The sequence below is a fragment of the Lampetra fluviatilis genome, chromosome 40 (genome assembly GCF_964198595.1).
Source record: "Lampetra fluviatilis chromosome 40, kcLamFluv1.1, whole genome shotgun sequence".
Classification (NCBI taxonomy): Eukaryota; Metazoa; Chordata; class Hyperoartia; order Petromyzontiformes; family Petromyzontidae; genus Lampetra; species Lampetra fluviatilis.
Window position 1 is genome coordinate 10,251,094 of NC_136314.1, and position 19,704 is coordinate 10,270,797.

The 19,704-nt window shown below is 57.0% G+C and overlaps 2 protein-coding genes across 5 annotated transcripts in view; one reads left to right on the forward strand and one right to left on the reverse strand.

The window, feature by feature from the left end:
• The window catches only part of LOC144946231 (protein bassoon-like), a 72,338-nt gene extending 61,934 nt beyond the window's left edge, over positions 1-10,404 (reverse strand). For all 4 annotated transcript variants that reach the window (XM_078875099.1, XM_078875098.1, XM_078875100.1 and 1 more), the window contains exons 1-2: positions 10,016-10,404; positions 7,395-8,301 (exon numbers count right to left, since the gene is read on the reverse strand). In XM_078875099.1, coding sequence (XP_078731225.1) covers positions 7,395-8,301; positions 10,016-10,161 — 1,053 coding nt within the window. In that variant the 5' untranslated portion in view covers positions 10,162-10,404. The remainder of the gene's footprint in view (positions 1-7,394; positions 8,302-10,015) is intronic.
• A 4,225-nt stretch (positions 10,405-14,629) lies between these two features.
• Positions 14,630-19,704, forward strand: LOC144946296 (uncharacterized). The gene is made up of 2 exons (XM_078875181.1): positions 14,630-15,801; positions 19,553-19,704. The coding sequence occupies exons 1-2, from the start codon at positions 15,139-15,141 to the stop codon at positions 19,565-19,567; spliced, it is 678 nt and encodes a 225-aa protein (XP_078731307.1). The 5' UTR covers positions 14,630-15,138; the 3' UTR covers positions 19,568-19,704.

Consider the following 19,704-nt stretch of genomic DNA (forward strand, 5'->3'; position numbering starts at 1 on the left):
CACTGCAGGTCACAACAACACACTCACCCACTCACCACACTGCAGGTCACAACAACACACTCACCCACTCACCACACTGCAGGTCACACCCACTCACCACACTGCAGGTCACAACGACTCACCCACCTTCTCACCCACCCACTCACCACACTGCAGGTCACAACAACACACCCACTCACCCACCCACTCACTCACCACACTGCAGGTCACAACAACACACTCACCCACCCACTCACTCACCACACTGCAGGTCACAACAACACACCCACCTACTCACCCACCCACCAACTCACCACACTGCAGGCCATCGCGCCTCTGTCTCTTCATCCCTCGCACTGCTCCACCTGGGGATTCCCTTGCTCCCAGCAGCGTCATCATCATCGCCTCTCTCTCCCCTCCCCCGGGTTCTGTCGACGATCACCTCACTCGACTCGACAAATGATACCTGGCGATGCTGCCCGCGGCTGCTGCAGCTGCGTTTGGAGGGCGCTGCACAGAGCTCGAAGCACTCCGTGAATAACGCCGCGCGTGGCCGTAAGGTGGGGGCGGAGGGAACAACTGTGCTTGATAGGCGAGGCCAGAGACGACGAGTAAAATCACGCGCGGTTCCTTCATCGATGACGCGGCAAGTCGCCCTCTCTCTCTGAGTCGCCCTCTGAGTCGTCCTCTCTCTCTGAGTCGCCCTCTCTCTCTGATTCGCCCTCTCTCTCTGAGTCGTCCTCTCTCTCCGAGTCGCCCTCTCTCTCTGAGTTGCCCTCTCTCTCTGAGTCGTCCTCTCTCTCTGAGTCGCCCTCTCTCTCTGAGTCGCCCTCTCTCTCTCTGAGTCGTCCTCTCTCTCTGAGTCGCCCTCTCTCTCTCTGAGTCGCCCTCTCTCTCTCTGAGTCGTCCTCTCTCTCTAAGTCGTCCTCTCTCTGAGTCGCCCTCTCTCTCTTTGAGTCATCCTCTTTCTCTGAGTCTCTCTCTCTGAGTCGTCCTCTCTCTGAGTCGCCCTCTCTCTCTTTGAGTCATCCTCTTTCTCTGAGTCTCTCTCTCTGAGTCGCCCTCTCTCTCTGAGTCGCCCTCTCTCTCTGAGTCGCCCTTTCTCTCTGAGTCTCTCTCTCTGAGTCGTCCTCTCTCTGCATCGTCCTCTCTCTCTCTCTGAGTCGCCCTCTCTCTCTGAGTCGTCCTCTCTCTGAGTCGCCCTCTCTCTCTGAGTCGCCCTCTCTCTCTGAGTCGTCCTCTCTCTGAGTCGCCCTCTCTCTCTGAGTCGCCCTTTCTCTCTGAGTCTCTCTCTCTGAGTCGTCCTCTCTCTGCATCGTCCTCTCTCTCTCTCTGAGTCGCCCTCTCTCTCTGAGTCGTCCTCTCTCTGAGTCGCCCTCTCTCTCTGAGTCGCCGTCCCTCCCTCTCTCCAATAGCAAGCGAGCGGCTACCGTGCAAGGTGACATCGTCACTGAGTCTCAAGGGCCGCACGATGCACGAGGCACCCCCGGGGTGGGCGAGTGCCCGGGTCACGTGACCGCGCAGGGACCCCAAAACTAAACTGCAGAATGTTTTTTTTATTTTCCAGGTAAGGCCTCACTGAGCTGGTGTGTCGCTCTTTTTCAGAAGAGACCCTCGCAATCACAAAAGATCGCTCAACCAAGTGTGGATTATCATCATCATCGCGTGGAGATTTACAGTCGCAGCCAAAATGCTCCAAACGCGTGACGTTGGTGTCTGAATGCGGAGGGAAAAGCCGGAGGACCCGGAGCAAAAATCCACGCGACCACGGGGAGAGAAAGAGAGAGACACTGCAAACTCCACGACCTCCTGTATACCAGGCGAGGGAGTTAACATCTCGCCACCACCACGCACCCAACAGGCCCCAGGCTCATTTACAATATTCCAGAAACTATCGGCTCGAATTGAGGCAAGGATGAACATGAAAGTCAACCAACAAAAAATAACAACCAACAAAAAAATCCCTCCTGTCACCTCTGTAGGGGGTGAGACACTGAGAGGGCTGTGTGGGTTGTGTGGATTGTGTGGGCTGTGTGGGCTGTGTGCGTTGTGTGGGTGGTTGGGTTGGGTTGGGTGGGAGGTTTGTGGCCCAAATGTAATTGCTGCCACCAACGCCACCGCTGCCACCATCACCACTGCCACCACGAAAGACAAAACTCCCCCGTATAGCCTTAACAGGCTGTTGTGGAAAATGCTGTTTGCGAGCATCTATACAGGCCGGCTCGGCACACGAGGGGGTGGGTGGCCAGCACCACGCGCGGCCGCCTTTGTCTCCCTTGTAGTGATGTTTACACACTGCACCAGGTACTTATTTGACACTGAGTTAACCTAGTGGAGGCCCGGGATTGGCTCAGATAATTGTCATTGATGTTGACCTTGAGCGGTAATCGAACTCGTGTCGCCGGGGTCCGTAGCACAGCGTAGCGCTAACCACTACACCACCGCTCTCCCACCGCCAGCACCACGGCTGTCACCGGTGTCACCACCAACCACCACCACCACCAACCACCAACCCCAACTGCCTCTTCCATTCCCAGACGTGGGGGGAACAACACGGCGACCGACGAGTTGAACTTCTCGCAGGCAGGGTAACCGGCTGCATTATTAAAGAGCCACCCATACGCCCCCACACACACACACCCACACACTCACCCACACACACACACACCCACACACACCCACCCACACGCACCCACACACACACCCACACACCCACCCACACACACGCACCCACACACACCCACACACTCACCCACACACACACCCACACACCCACACACACCCACCCACACGCCCCCACACACACACCCACAAACCAACACACACGCACCCACACACACACACCCACACACTCACCCACACGCACCCACACACACACACCCACACACTCACCCACACACACACACCCACACAACCACACACCCACCACGACGCTTGTGCCAGGCCAAGTGCACCTTGAGGCCACGTGAAGTGTCGAACGCCCGCTGGCAGGAGGTCAAGGGGCAGACCCAGGTGCCACGGGTCGACTGACCGAGATGACCGAGATGACTGGCTGATGCACCACCTGTGCCCCCTACCGTAACAACTTGCTGCGCTTTAGCTACCCGGCGCTCCGCTCGTTGTTGTGAGCGTCGCTCCTCCGCCCTCCGTTGTTGTTGGAGGGCGACTGCCTCCAACTGCCCAGTAGCGTCCTTCACGAGCCTCCTCCACTGAGGCCGATCTTGACACCGCTGGTACCAGTCATCAGCAAGTCCACTTAGCTCCACGTCCTCCTGTACCACATCACTCCATCTCTTCTATAGCCCGTGCCGCGCCCGTTTAGCCCCCTCGATCCGGCCGAACACACACACACACTCATCCACAGACCCACCAGCACACACCCACCCACACACCAATACCCGCAATTCGTCACTAAGTGACGAAGACGTCACCACGGTGCCAGTGCCAGGCCAGGTGCACTTTGAGGTCACGTGAAGTGTCGAAGGCTCGCTGCTGTTAGGAGGTTACGAGACAGACCCAGGTGCCATGGGTTAACTGACTGAGATGACTGGCAGATGCACCACCTGTGCCCCCTACTGTGCCAACCCACACACACACCCACTCAGACACACCCACGCACACACACTCACACACACACACCCACTCACACACACACTCACACACCGACTCACACACACACACCCACTCACACACACCCACCCACACACCCACCCACTCACACACACCCAAACACACACCCACCCACCCACCCACTCACACACACCCACACACCCACCCACTCACACACACCCACACACACACCCACTCACACACCCACTCACACACACCCACTCACACACACCCACTCACACACACTCACACACACACTCATACACACACCCACACACACACTCATACACACACCCACACACCTACTCACATACACACACTCACACACACACTCACACACACACCCACTCACACACACCCAGCCACCCTGGAGGGAAGTGGCAATGGCAAAGGACACCAGTGCCTTGAGGCCGTGAACCCAGGTTGGGTGTCTTCACTTGAGCCTCAATTATTCATGTTTTCATTAAGTACTTGGTGTGAATGCTATCTACGAACCTCGCCATCCACCTAGCCACCTACCTACCCATCCACCTACCCACCTACCTACGCATCCACCTGCCCACCTACCTACCTATCCACCTACCTACCTAACTACCCATCCACCTACCCACCTACCTACCTACCCATCCACCTACCCACCTACCTACCCATCCACCTACCCACCTACCTACCCATCCACCTACCAACGTAACTACCCATCCACCTGCCCACCTACCTACCCATCCACCTACCCACCTAACTACCCATCCACCTACCCACCTACCTACCCATCCACCTGCCCACCTACCTACCCATCCACCTACCCACCTAACTACCCATCCACCTATCCACCTAGATTACCTTTTAAATATGAAATAAATATGACTAAAGACGAGATTAATGGGGGGGGGGGGGGGTTGCAAAATAATGTAGCTTTATCCTGAAAAAAAAGTTTTATTAATTTCCAAATGGAATTCATGAATCGTGCATTAATGACAGTGGAAGTCCGTTTGAACATTTGTTGAACATAAATTAAATGAATAACCCCATGCGAGTTATTTGGGCCACGCTGCCTGCGTGTTGAGCTCTACGCAGCAAAGCCTCGCTGGGAGCGCTCTCCCAACTCTCTCCAGAGCACGGTGCTCCTGACGGATGGAAGTGGGGGAGGGATGGAGCAAGGAAGGGCGGGGGGCAAGGATGGGGGGGGGAGCCAACGGGGGTGAGTGACTCGTGGCCTTGAGTGGGAAGAGGAAGGGAGAAACGCTTTTTGGCGCCGTGGTGGCTGGGAGGGAGGGGAGGGGTGCTTTTTGGGGGCCGTGGTGGCTATGAAATGTGAACTCCCTCGCCTGGTATGCAGGTGGTCGTGAGTTCTATCCCGGCCCTGACGCCTGCTGTATATTTAGAGTTTGCGATGTCTCTCTCCCCCCTCCACATTCAGAATAAACCATCAACACGTTTGGAATATTTTTCGGCTGCTTACAAATGTCGCATACCACGATGAACCCCCTTCGTAGAGCGCTCACGTGTGACAGCCGCATCGCTTCTGCAAAAACATCGCTCAAGGGGGGCTCTGACGTCTGGTAAAATAAAAAATCGTAATAGCTTTTAGTATTTTTTTTTCGAATAGTTTTAGTCGAGATTGACATCCAAAGAGGCGTTTGCCCAGCGGAGGTCGTCTCGGTTGGCGTGGCGAATCAATCCGCCTCGCAATTCACGACGATCAATGATTCAATTAGCCGCATCCTCTCCGCCCACGTGCCTCGACATAGAGACAAAGATCCCCCCACGCTCCTCGTGTAGCCCCAACAGGCTGTTGCGGTGTTAGCGAGTGGCGGTGTTAGCGGTGTTAGCGAGTGGCGGTGTTAGCGGTGTTTGCGAGTGGTGGTGTTAGTGAGTAGTGGTGTGAGAGGGTTAGCGGTCGTCTCGCGCCAACCACTGTGCCACCGCTCTCAAAAGTGCACGCACGCCAGACGACACAAACACACCAGGGCCTCCCTGCCTCCGTCTGGTGTGCGATGTCATATTTAGGGTTGGGTTTACCCCCCACCCCTTTTAATCGGTTCAAACCGACCGAGGTTAATTGGACAAAGCTTCGCTGCGCGTAACAACATAGACACCGTCTCGCAAATGAACGCGGTACATTTGCATAAAAACTTTTTTTACTGAGATAATGAAAAGCAGAAAAACTAAAACCGGTACCACACGTCGCCCGTGCCGTGTGCTCTACGTCCAGCACGCGTGACACTCGTGTACAGGAACTTTCCCCCATTACCTCCGGACCGTGCTTCATCAATATAACGGTTACCGTTTTTAACCGCTTGTCTGCTATGGTATTGTAACGACTCCCTCCTTTATAGCTGTGATGACATTGCACGTGGCTCTGTCCCCCTCGCCCCCACCCCTACTCGCTCCCGCCCCTCCCACCCCCAAATCATGACGCGATATTTCCAACTCAACCCACGCCGCCTTCGCCGTCATCATCACGCAAGCGGGGAGGGGGGCCCCTGGAGGGATTTGGCTGAGGCCGCCAGATCTGCCCCTCCCCACTCTGATCCGCTGGCTATGATAGATTATCAGCGATTGGCTCGCATTGTGCCGGGGGGCAGGGGGGCATTCGTGCATCGAATGTGGTGGTTGGTGGCGGTGGTGGTGGGGGAGCGGTGGCGCAAGTGGTTAGCGCCGCACCGCCCCCGCTACAAACACGGCCTCCCGGAGCTCGATCCCCCGCTCACGCCGCCACATCGGTGACGAATATCTGAGCCAGCCTCTCGCCCCCCCCCCCCCCCCCCGTAGGTTGACTCAGCTTCAAACGAGTACCTGGTGCGGTGCTGGGGATGGGGAGACAGAGGCGAGTGGCCGGGCGTGGCGCTAAACCGAACCACCCCCTCGTGTGCCGTGCCGGCCTTCACAGTAGGCACCGCTCGCTAGCAGCACTTGCCCCAACAGCCCGTGAAGGCTACACGGGGGTGGGGGTCTTTGTCATTGTAGCACACGCGTGCAGCGACAGGAGCGCGTCACTTGCGGTATTTATTTCCAGCGGCACGCTGGCGGCGCGTGGCCCGGCCACTGTATGCGCTCGAGAGAGGCCGCTTTTGGCCGTGCGAATCAATAATTCACTCCGGCACAGATCGTCTTCTCCGGCACGGGGCGCCTTAAATAAATAGGTCACCTCGACCCCCCCCCCCTCCCTCCGCCCTTCGCGAGTCCGCTCTCCGCGAAAGAGGAATAAGAGGCAGTGCGGTTTGGCGTTGCTCGTTCGATTCATTCATTCATCCGTTTGCTCATTCACCTACCCCCCCGCTCCACTGCCCACCACCTCCCCCCGCTATTGCTGGCACAAGCTCGCCCACCCGCACATCCATCCGCTCACTCGTTCCTTGGATCATTCATCATTCGCCCCTGAAAACGAAATCGTTCCTTCAACTCCATCGGTTCGTTTTGACGCTCGCCCATTCCCTCGCTCTCTCTCTCTCCCTCCCGCCTGGACTCGACCATTCACCGATACTGGGGTGCTCCTTCACACATGCACGCAGCACTCACCCATTCAGCGCATGCATTCATTCGCTCGCTCACATCACTCACTCACTCGCTCGTGCTTTTAACCCATTCGTTCACCCAATCACTCGAGAATCCACTCGCTCGCCCATTCGCTCGCTGTTGTATGGGGTCGCCCATTCACGCGTCCCTCTGCACGCTCACAGTTATCGAGAGCCATTCGCTTCGTGTGTCTCTCTCCCGTTCTCTCATGCTCGCACTGAGGCATTCGGCCACGCGCTCGACAACGCGCTCCATTTCGCAATGCAACGCCGACGCGCCGTAGGGCCTACCTTCATCAGGTGCGGGTTGGGATTGAAGCCACACCGGTTGCACACGGTCGCCTGGCAGCGAGTGCACCTGCTGCAGTTGGCCTGCTGCAGCGGAGTGCTGTTGCATATCGGGCAGAGCAATGTCCTCGGTGCTGCAGAGCCCGCGGTCGTCGTCCTCGATGTCGATCCGGATGCCGTTCTCGGTTCGGATCCCGACGAGGCCCTCGCTGCTGCTGCTGCTGCTGCTCCTCCACTCGTGGCTGTCCTCGGCGCTGAGTTATGAGCCGATGGTCCCGCTGGTGAATCAGATGGCGAACCTTTGGGCGTCCTTCGTGCAGAGGCAGGTGACGGCTCTGTCGTTGCCCTCGGCGCTGAGCCTGATGACGAAGTCCCCGTCGCTGTCCGCGGTGCTGAACTAGCTGAGGACGAGGCCCCTGTCGCTGTCCTTGGTGCTGAACCAGCTGATGACGAGGTCCCCGTCGCTGTCCTTGGTGCTGAACCAGCTGAGGACGAGGTCCCCGTCGCTGTCCTTGGTGCTGAACCAGCTGATGATGAAGTCCCCGTCGCTGTCCTTGGTGCTGAACCAGCTGATGACGAGGTCCCCGTCGCTGTCCTTGGTGCTGAACCAGCTGAGGACGAGGTCCCCGTCGCTGTCCTTGGTGCTGAACCAGCTGATGATGAAGTCCCCGTCGCTGTCCGTGGTGCTGAACCAGCTGATGACGAGGTCCCCGTCGCTGTCCTTGCCGCTGAACCGGGCGGCGAGGCAGCCGCCGCTGTCCTCAACGCCGCTGAACTCTGCCCCGTGTCCCTCTGCGGGCCTGTCGGCGTGCGCTCCTCGCCGCTCGACTGCCTCTGCGGTCGGCGGCCCGAGGAGCGTTGACCTCTGGCGCCATGGGGGTCATTGTCTGTGGATGCGTCTCCTCCTCTCCTACGGAAGGGCGGTCGCTGTAGTCAGTTCACCGCAAGAGAACGCCGTCGCCAATTCAGGCGAGCGGGTCCGCGACGATTCGGCGATTGGATCAAATGGTCCCACTCTGCCTCACTCTCTCTCTAACAGACGACACCTCGATGCATTGCTACAACATAACCCCTTCAGCAGTTAAGGGCGACCTGTGGCCGCTTGCATAACACATCGAGATGTCTCTAATTCCTTCACGTGCTCTCCCCACAACTGATAAACTAATGGGAAAAATAACAACAACCACACTTTAGCTATCGTATTAAATGGAGTAACCTGTGATTTTCCCTCGGCTGGCCATCTCACGACCTCGAGAGGAACCTGTAAGAGGCAGGTGCCATGCAAGACCCCGCAGCGACCGTGTGGGCAAACGCGCAATGGATGCATTATCCAGCGCGTGTTCCGTAATCGCGTTTAATGGGATTTCCATCAAAGCCCCCGGTCCATTTCCGACTCGACTACTCGGGCAGCTCCGTGCCCAGGCCACGCCGCATTTCGATCTCCAACAAATTATATATATATAAGAAGGCATGAAAATACGAATTCAAATCAGCAACAAAAAGATTCACAGAGAGAAAGATAGAGAGACACACACACAGAGACACGAGACAGAGAGACACACACAGAGACAGACACACACAGAGAGACACACACAAACAGAGAGGCACACACACAGACACGAGACGCAGAGACGGAGAGAGACAAACACACACACGAGACAGAGAGGCACACACAGACACACACAGAGACAGAGAGACACACACAGAGACACGAGACGCAGAGACAGAGAGAGACACACACAAAGACAGAAAGACACACACACAGACACGAGACAGAAACAGAGAGACAGACACACACAGAGACACGAGACGCAGAAACAGAGAGAGAGGCACACACAGAGACAGAGAGAGACACACACAAACAGAGAGAGACACACAAAGACACGAGACGCAGAGACAGAGAGACACACACACAGAGACACACACAGAGACAGAGAGACACACACACAGAGACAGAGAGACACACACACAGAGAGACACACACACACAGACAGACACAGAGACAGAGAGACACACATACAGAGACACACACAGAGACAAAGAGACACACACACAGAGACAGAGAGACACACACAAGAGACAGAGAGACACACAGCGACAAAGAGACACACACAGAGACACACACACAGAGCCAGAGAGACACACACAGAGACACACACACAGACAGAGACACACACACAGACACACACACAGCGACAGAGAGATACACAACAGAGACACACACACAGAGACACACACAGAGACACACACATAGAGACAGAGACACACACACAGAGACACACACACAGAGACAGAGAGAGACACACACAGAGACACACACAGAGACAGAGAGACACACACAGAGACCACACACACAGAGACAGAGAGACACACACAGAGACACACACACAGAGAGAGACACACACAGAGACAGAGACACACACACACATAGACAGAGAGACACACACAGAGAGACACACACAGAGAGACACACACACAGAGACACGCAGAGACACGGGGGAGCGCGCATTCCCGTCACCGCCCGCCCAAGGGTTAACAGCGGCATCTTCACCGCCGTGCCCCTTCACGCACTGTGCCCGCGCCGCGCGCGGAGACGGAGCGTGCTCGCAGGGGGCAGCACGTGCCTGGCAGCAGCCGACGCAGGCTGAGAACCGCCCGGCGCAGCCTCCCGACCAGCGGCGCTTCTCTCCCGGCCGCCGCCGCCACCGCCTCCTCCCAGCACCGGCGCCGAGCCGGGCTCTCCCTCTCCGCCGCTCTGCTCGTTCCCCATTCCGGCGCGAGGAGGCCGAGTGGCTGGGCCCGCGCTCCCTCTCCGCCTCTCTCTCTCTACCCCAGCATGACGAGCGCGCCCCGCGCGTGTGCGTGCGCGTGCGTGCGCCCGGGATGATGGAGCCGGGCTGGCTCGCGTCCTCCCGGCCGGCTTCTCTGCCGGGCGAGCTGGCGAGAGGCGCGGGGAGAGTCGAGGCAGGGAGGGAGAGAGAGAGGGAGGAGAGAGAGGGAGGGGAGTGGGAGGGAGAGATGAGAGATGGGGGGAGGGAGGGATGGGAGAGAGTGTGGTGAATGCGCGCGGCGCATGCGTGCGCGCCGGAAAGAGGATCTCGGTGACTCAACCACGGAGCAATGGTGGGGGGGGACGCAGGTTGGGAGGGCGAGTGTAGGTGTTGTGGGGAGCGGTGGCGCAGTGGTTAGCGCTCTGCACTACCGCAACCAGGCGAACCGAGTTCAATCCCGCTCACAGCCACAGGCAATGGCGAATATTTAAACCGGTCCCGGCGCTCACCTAGGTTGGCTCAGCCTTGAATGAGTACTGTACCCATTACGGTGTGTAACATATCAGCACTGGAAAGACAAAGACGGCCGGGCGTGGTGCTGACCGCACTACCAGCTCGAGTGCTGTGTGACGACCTTCATAGGTTCTCGCTAACAGCTGGAGTCTGTTCAAGGCTACACGGGAGATCTGTGCGCATTGTGGAGGTGCACTGCGCGTGCGTGCGTAGGCGTGTGTGCCAATTGTGTCCCTACAGACACTGGAGGCTATGGCGAACTGTCTCATCGCGGATTCGCGCACGAAGCTACGAACCCAGCGACCCGAGTTCAATCCACAGCCGCGGTTATCATCAGTGGCGAGCGATATCTGAACCAGTGCTGGGCCCCTCCCCCACACCCCGTGAGGTCGACTCAGCCTTAAATGAGTGACTATCAAGGTGTGAGGAGCTACACAGGTGGTGCGAGCGTTGCGATTGCGGGGAGCGGTGGTGCACCGGTTAGTGCACTGCGCTTACGGACCCGTCGACCGGAGTTCAATTCCCCGCTCACGGCCGATAACAGTGTGGAACATTCTAACCGGTCTTGGGACTCCGCTAGGTCGACTCAGCCTTAAGTGAGTACCTGGTGCGGTGTGTAAACAAATACCCCGCGTGGTGTGGGCCACCCACCCCCTTGTGTGCCGTGCCGATCTTGATAGGTGCTCGCGAATAGCACTTGCCCGTGTAGGCCACGCGGCGAGGGATCTTTGTAGTGTTACCATTGGAGGCCACGAGCCGACTCCACAGTTGTCTCACTCCTGTAGGGGTCCCGACGTCTCTACGTGGCTATTGGCAGTGAATTGTGCTTTAGTCACTTGAAATAAGCGGGGGTTGTAAAGCGATTGACTCTCAATAAACTCAACTAAAACAAACTAAAACTAAACTTTGCATTTTATTTTACCAGGTAAGGCCCCACTGAGCTGCGACAAGACCATCGCAAATGATAGCCCGACGAAGTGGGCTTGTCATTGCAGCCAAATAATCTAAAGGCGCGTTGTGAAGTGTGTAAGGAAAACCCGGAGGACCCGGAGAAAAATCCACGCGACCACGAGCAGAGAGAGAGAGAGAGACACCGCAAACTCCATATATACAGAGGTCAGGGTCGAGATCGAACCCACGACCTCCTGTATACCAGGCGAGGTAGTTAACATCTGCTAGCCACCGTGGCGCGCGTGCAATCAAATCTGAACTACAGTGCTCAGTGCCTGCTGCCTCACGCAGTAGCAATATGTGGGGTGGCAGTGGGAGATTATTGGGGGTGAATAGAATCACCAATTGCTATGGAATATTAAGTGCAAGATAAATCCACTGCTGGATGAAGGCCTCTCCAAGCCGCCACCTCCTTTCACGGTGGATCGAGCACAGATGTTGTCGTGAAACTCCATTCCCGCGGGCGTTCGAGAGAGAGAGCCGTACCCTGGCTCGCCAGGAGAAGGCGGCACAGCAAAAGAGTGTGGTCCAATCTCCATCTGTTCCATCTCCCTTCACCACGGGCATTCGAGAGAGCCGTACCCTGGCTGGCCAGGGTGAGGAGCGCGTTTCTCCCTCGCACCTGTGCATCTTCTCCGAGTTGCTTCGGGTTGCTCCCACGTGTCCACACCCCCATCATTTGGCCGATAACACCTTCATATGTAGAGGACCGCAGAGCTTAGGGGGCAATTGAACCTTATGGCGGTACCTCGGGGTATCCATAGTACCCCGGCTCTCACACGATGTCCATGATGCAGTCATGTTTAGTCTGTTGATGGTGGGCGATGCGGCAATCAACGTATCTCAACGAGCTGTACACGATGCACCACTACGGTGCGTATCGCGAGCGTTCAGGGTTTCGGCGCAATCGTCCTCGCTGCGTTTCGACATCGCGGAGTAGCACCAACATCGGATTGATTGGTACCCCAATCGTAGAGTGAAGTACACCCCTGGGGAAAATATTGTCCCAGAAATACAACATTTAATTGTCTCGGCCGCTTTGTATTGTTCGGTACCCCGGGGTGCCGCCATGAGGATCACTCGCGGGGTAGCGCCGCCTCCTCATCACCGCGTGGCTGCCGCTGCCTTCCCGCTCCTCGTCTGTGTGTGAGTCGCCCTCTCTCTCTGAGTCGTCCTCTCTCTCTGAATCGCCCTCTCTCTCTGAGTCGCCCTCCCCCTACCCTCTCTCTCTCTCCACGAGAGCGAGCGAGTGGGTACCGTGCGGTCGTGGCGGTCGCACGGCGTCCCAAGTCGAGGTTGTAACGAGATGTTCTTCCTCGTCAGGCAAATGCGCCATTGTCTGTGTGAAAAGTAAGTATGGAGCGTCGTGTTTTTCCCAGAGAGGGGAGCAATCCCAATGGGATTCCTCATTAATTTTACAAAGCTCCCTTCACTGATATTGCCATTCATCCAGGCGAGAGCCGGCAATGAGGATCGTGATCATTCCTTTAAAATTATCACAATAAACGTACGGCCTTCATTAGTCGACTGTTGGATGAAGGCCTCCCCACGTGATGTTGGCTAATGGTGCATCTGCTAATCATACCAGTGAGTCAACCCATAGCACCGGGGTCTGTCCCGCCATCTCCTGCACCTAGCATGGCACATCAGTCGAGCCATAGCACCTGGGTTTATCCCGTGGCCTCCTCCTGCCAGCAGCCACTACTCGCGACTGCCACAAAGTGCACCCAGCCTGGCACAAACGCCGTGATGTCATCGCCTTTCGGTGGCGAACGGTGGTTTTCTGTTGCTGCTTGACCATACTTCACCACCCCGGTCACTGCGTGTTGATTGGTGTAGGGGAAGTTGTTGAAGGGACCGACTGAGAGACAATTCGCCCTGGCCGGGAACCAAACTCAGCTTCGTGGGTCACAACCGCTGCGGCAGAGTCATTTGCATCCGTGATGCCAATTATTCAATGCGCTTTAATTCACCAAAGGGAAGAGGCCACATTGAGTCAGAGGCATCTATCCGCGAGCTCTTGATAACAAAAATATCACAACATGCCATGTGATCCAGCACTGTGGGAGCAGCGAGGGTTGGTGGATCACGCACGGATGTGATCTGAAACTCCCTTCCTGTGGCGGGGGTCGAAGGGGAACCGGCACTCCGGCTCGCCCGGAGAAGGCGGCACAGCAACAAGATGTATCCCGCATGTTCAATCTGGACGGGATCGAGTGTCTCTCCCTCGCACGCGTGGATTTCCTCCAGGTGGCTGCGATGCCCTCGTACATGTGTAATAACAGCCATAGAGGGTTCACGTGGGGATTGGCTTGCCGGTCCTGCTTGTAGCCAATAAGGGTTGAGATAGGGACCATGGCCCAGGCGTGATCACGGCATGTCATCAGGAGTGATTGGCCTAGCCATTCAGGGCCCCAGCTAATGGGGAGCCGGATGAGGGGCGTGGTCCCGGGATTGACAGGGAACCATCGAGAATGGTCGAAGCTGTCCATGAACGATTGGCTGGGGGGACCACGTGACGAAGGGATTAAGAGAGAGTGAGAGAGAACGATCGAGAGCAGACTGGAAACTGACAAGAGCAGGGTCACGCACGGACGGGGGCTCTGGGTGCCACGTGCGCGGTGGGGACTGAGTGCGAAATCTGTCCTCTCTCCGTTGTCTGCCAGCAATGGAGAGTGAGTGAGTAAAGTGTATTGTGGAGTGGAAATAAAAAGGACTGATTCCGAAGCCGTCTCAAGAAGGATTATTACACTGGTGTCAGAAGTAATTCTGCGACTGTTTGGACGATCGTCAAGATGTCTAAGCACCCCAGAAAAATGAACCTGCCCGTGCCTCTATCGGAGGAAGAGGTCGAGACGGATGAAGATGAGCTGTTGGGAGCTACAGCCCTTGTGCCACCTGCTGATGACACTCGCCTCGACGCCTCTCAGCGTCGACCGGGGGAGGATGCGACCACCGCAGGACCAAGAGACGAATGGCGGCTGATGGCGGAGCAGATTGAGTCGTTGCGTGCCATTCTGCTAAGCCTGGTGACCGCGGTGGCGTCCTCACCAGCCGTGGGTCGCCAGATCGCCGATCAGCTGGACGCCACGGGAAGGGGTCCTGCTATGGAATCGGGACCCGCCATTGCTCCTGCCACGCGGGAGGATGCCGTCGTCTTGGGTGGGGCGGCTGTGCCGGAGTCGTCGGCCGCCATTTTGGGCGCGCCTACCACCACGCGGCCGCCGGACGCCATTTTGCCTGCACCGAGTGGAGAGCGGGAACGGCAGTCGGAGACGCCCGCGGCACGCGCCTGCCACCGCGGACATCGCCTTCCACAAATAAAATAATTTATCGCCGGGGGCGATTGGAGTGCTTTTACGTGGCGCTTCGAGTCAGCTTTTAGATCTGTGAACTGGACGGAGGAAGAAGCGCTGGGAGCGCTACCTACGCTGCTCGATGATGTGTCTCTGGGAGTCTTCCGCTCCATCCCGGCGTCCAAGAAGAAGACACTGCGGGATGCGTTCACAGAGATGGCGGAATTTTATGACCCGCCGACATCGGCCACCAGAAAATTAATGTCGCGTCGCCGAGCACCGGAGGAATCGCCGTTGGCCTATCGGGGGGCGTTGATGGCGATGGCCATGGCCGCCTACCCCGACGCAATGGCCGAGCATTTGGATCCACTCATCCTTTCCCGCATGCTGGAGTTGTCTCAGGAGCTCAACATCTCTCTACCAGTGTGCGGCCACGAACCGCTTTCATCGCGGTGGGTGGCGCGCTGCCTGGACGCTAAGTTTAATATCAAGCGTTGGGACCAGATGGCGGCGTGGACGGGGAAACCCGAGGTCGACGTGCCGCCTCTGGGGTGGTCTCCGCGACTGGTTGTCCACTGCTCCGACGACTCGGGCGACGACGACATGCTGGCTGCTGCTGTCCCGCATAGGATTCCGGGACGGCGGCTGCGCGACCAGCGGGGCGACTACACGGGCCGGCCGCGTGCGAGGGCCGGGTCGTCCGACCACCGGCCGACGTCGGCCGCGTGTTTCAAGTGCGGCAGACGGGGCCACTTCGCCCGTGACTGCCGCTGCCGACCTCTGCTGTCGCCTCTTCCGCCAAGGGGACCTCCATCTCCTCTACCTGCTGCGGAGCTGCAACAACCTCGGGCGAGTCGGCACAAATCGGACACCCGGCAGGTCGTGTCACATCACTCATTCACTCGCACTCATTCTTACACTCCTAAGGATAATTTTACTTCTCCTGCTCCATTGACACGCTCTGCTACACAGTGGAAGAAATTGGCTCGCAGGATTGTGGCTGCGGCGTCGGGCTCGTCGACGGTACGAGGTACCATCGACGGCGTTGACGTCCGTATCTTGGTGGACACTGGCGCATCGGCTACCATCATTTCTGATGTTATTTTTCATTTGTTGTCCATTCCTGCGTCGCGGATACGCAAGGTTAATGATGCGTGTGTTGCCGCCAATGGGGGGGGCATGGGTATCTGCGGACAGGTGGATGTGAGCATCGCTATCGGAAATATTACCGCCGCAGGACCTGTGTTAATTTCTCGCTAGCTAGCTGTTCCATGCTTGTTGGGTACGGATTTCCTGCGCCGGATGCCGCTGAGAATACGGGTTGACCAGGACTGTTTGGAAATGCCGGGGGGTCGTAGGATGGCGTTCCTGCCTTCCCTGCTGGCCAATGCGCCTACAGGTAACGCAGTTACTGCTGTCGTTGCGGCTACGGTGGAGGTTCCATCGGGAGCGCAAATGCTTATCCCGCTGCGTTACCGAAAACCACTTCAAATGGGAAGGGATGCGAAGGGCGTGCTATTATCCCCATCGAATTCGGTATCTAAATCTTTTTCTTTGGCGGCGGCACAAACGATCGTGCGCCCAGGTCAGGCACCTTTCATACAGGTCTTGAATGGGGGACCTGACCGCGTTGTTGTTCCGGAGGGATCGGTGCTGGCTCACGCCACTACCGATTTCGCCTCTTGTGACAAACCGCCGCGCGCTCGGAGGCCCGCGGATGGGTCTCCACATGATCGTTCACAAGAACGCTGGATCGCAGATTTATGCGGAGAGAATTCTTCCTTGTCAAATGAACATAGGAACGCCTTGCGTTCGCTATTGCTGCGGTACGCTGATGTTTTCAGCAGAAATGATTTGGACCTCGGCCGCACGTCTCCCGTCTGTATGCACCCTCACCGCATGAGCCCGGCGGAAAGGGAACACGTGCGTGGGGCAGTAGATGAATTGCTGGCGGCGGATATTATTTCGCCGTCCAACAGCCCTTGGGGCGCGCCCGTCGTTCTGGTTAAGAAGAAAGATGGTGGTACGAGGTTTTGCGTTGATTTCCGCCGGTTGAACAAAATTTCGGTAGCGGACGCGTACCCCTTACCGAGGATGGATGACTCATTGGATGCTTTATCGGGTGCTAAATTCTTTTCCACCCTTGACCTGTCCTCGGGCTTCTAGCAGCTTCCCCTCGATGACGAGTCAAAAGCCAAAACGGCATTCCGCACGCCGCAAGGTCTCTTTGAATTTAATCGGTTGCCGATGGGCCTGAACGCGGCTCCGGCCACGTTTCAGCGGCTCATGGAATTGGTGTTGGCGGGACTGCAGTGGGAAACGTGCCTCAAATATCTAGACGATATAATTGTCTTTAGCCGCACGTTCGAGGAACATCTCCAACGCCTTGAGACAGTTTTTCAAAGAATGCGTGCGGCTGACCTTAAGTTTAAACCGAGGAAATGCCACCTTCTGCAACACTCCGTCCGTTACCTGGGTCATATTGTCAGTTCGGACAGTGTATCCACTGACCCTCTGAAAACGAAGTGTGTACGTGAGTGGCACACACCCACCTCGGTGGGTGATGTTCGGCGGTTTATTGGATTCGCTTCCTATTATCGCCGCTTCGTTAAGAACTTTGCGACGTTGGCAAAACCATTACACGTTCTAACTGGCAAAAATCAAAGGTTTAAATGGGGTGCGGAGGAAGAAAGTTCCTTTATGGCACTTCGGGACCACCTCGCCACGGCGCCTACGTTAGATTACCCAGATTTTTCGCAGCCGTTCATCCTTGATACGGATGCTAGTGATATCGGCATTGGGGCCGTTTTGTCGCAACGCAAGGACGGGGTTGAGAGGGTGGTGGCGTACGGCAGCAGGGTTCTATCCCCTGCAGAAACGCGATATTGCGTGACAAGGCGGGAACTTTTGGCAATTGTCCATTTTGTTCGATTGTACCGGCCGTACCTGTATGGACGGAAATTCCTGGTCCGCACTGATCATGCGGCTTTGCAATATTCCCTCAAATTGGATCAGCCGTCAGGCCAATTGGCCCGGTGGTTGGAATCGTTACAGGAATTTTCCTTCGATATAACATACCGAAAGGGGGCCCGTCACGCGAACGCTGATGCGCTCTCAAGGCTGCCGCCCATTCCTCCGTGCACTTGCCTGACGGGCACGCACCGCTGCGCGGCACCGCCCACGTCGCCCTGCCCGGTTATGGGGGCGATAGCGAATGAGGACGACACAGGGGCGAAAGCGAAGGAGGACCAGCAGGTGTCGGTGGACACCGATGATACCTTACGGCTGCCGCACGCGGTCTGGTTGCGCGAGCAGGAGGCCGATGCCTCGCTGTCTCCGCTACGTAAATTGGTTGGGAAACAGAAATCGCAATTGGCGGGTTGGAAGTGGCAGATGTTCCGGGGTAAGTCGGGATTGTTAATGTGTACCGACGGGTTGTCTGACCGACCACGCTTGGTAGTGCCTACTTCGCTTCGCTACGACCTGCTCCGTGCTCTGCACGCTGATAAGTTGATGCACCTCGGCGTACAAAAGACTGTGGCCGTGATGCAAAAGGATTTTTTCTGGGCCGGTATGACGGCAGACATCAATGATTTTGTCCGCTCGTGCCATGATTGTGCGAAGAGGAAGCCGCCTCGGAACCACTATGTACCACCGTTGCGTTCCATTGAAGTGTCCCGTATCAACGAATTAGTGGCTCTCGACATTCTGGGGCCGTTTCCCCCGTCGGCTAGGGGCAATAAATACCTTCTGGTCGGGGTGGAATATTTTTCTCGATGGCCGATGGCCTGGCCTCTGCCCGACCAAACGGCAGCGTCCATCACCGACGCTTTCTTGAACGGATATGTCATGGACAAAGGGGCACCTGAGAGGCTGCTCACAGATCAAGGGCGGAATTTCTCCTCTAAATTGCTTAGGGAAGTTTGTGACGCGTTAGGTACAAAGAAAGTTCGCACCTCCCCATACCATCCACAAACAGATGGTATGGTGGAACGATTCAACCGTACCCTTTCGGCTATGCTTTGTCACACGGTCAGTGACAAGAAAACCGATTGGGACCTGCACATACCAGGCGTCTTAGCGACATACCGCATGGTTCCGCACACGTCCACGGGATACTCACCATTTTTTTTTATGTATGGCCGTGAAAATGTTCCACCCATCGATGTGCAACTGGGGACGCCGAGTAAACAACCGTCCCGCTCCCTGCCTGACCACGTGCGTGACTCGCTTGAACGAGTAACGGAGGCGCGAGAGGCTGCCCGGTGTGCGACGGCCCGTGCTCAGGCAAGGAACGAACGATATGCGCGTCGATCGCATACTCGCATGCCTTGGTCAGTGGGAGACCTGGCGTGGCTCCACTGCCCCCAGGTACCGGCGGGCACATCCCCTAAACTGCACAGGCCGTGGCGGGGGCCTGTGATGCTGGTAGATGTTCGGAACTCGCAAAGTATCCGCGTTCAATACGGAAAACGTCGGTGGTATGTTCATTCCTCGCGACTTAAACCCTATGTTGACGCGCGTGTCGGTCCTTCATCCCCACTAGCTGACCTGCCGGGTTCTGCCGGGCCGACTACGCCGCTTGACACGCCCGTTGATCCCAGGGGGGACTGTGTTGTGCCTCCTGCAGATGAACAGGTTCTGAGGGCTGAGGAAGCCCCCGCTGCCCGCCCTCCAACGGGGCCCGCCCTGGACGTGACCAAGCACCAACAACCTACTTCTTCTTCGAGCCTGCCACCTCCTGTCCATCCGGAAGCAAAGCAACCTTGCGCTGGAAGCAGA

Bases quoted from the DNA above. Each gene is read 5' to 3' on its own strand.
- LOC144946296 (XM_078875181.1), top strand. From the start codon at position 15,139: ATGGCGGAATTTTATGACCCGCCGACATCGGCCACCAGAAAATTAATG.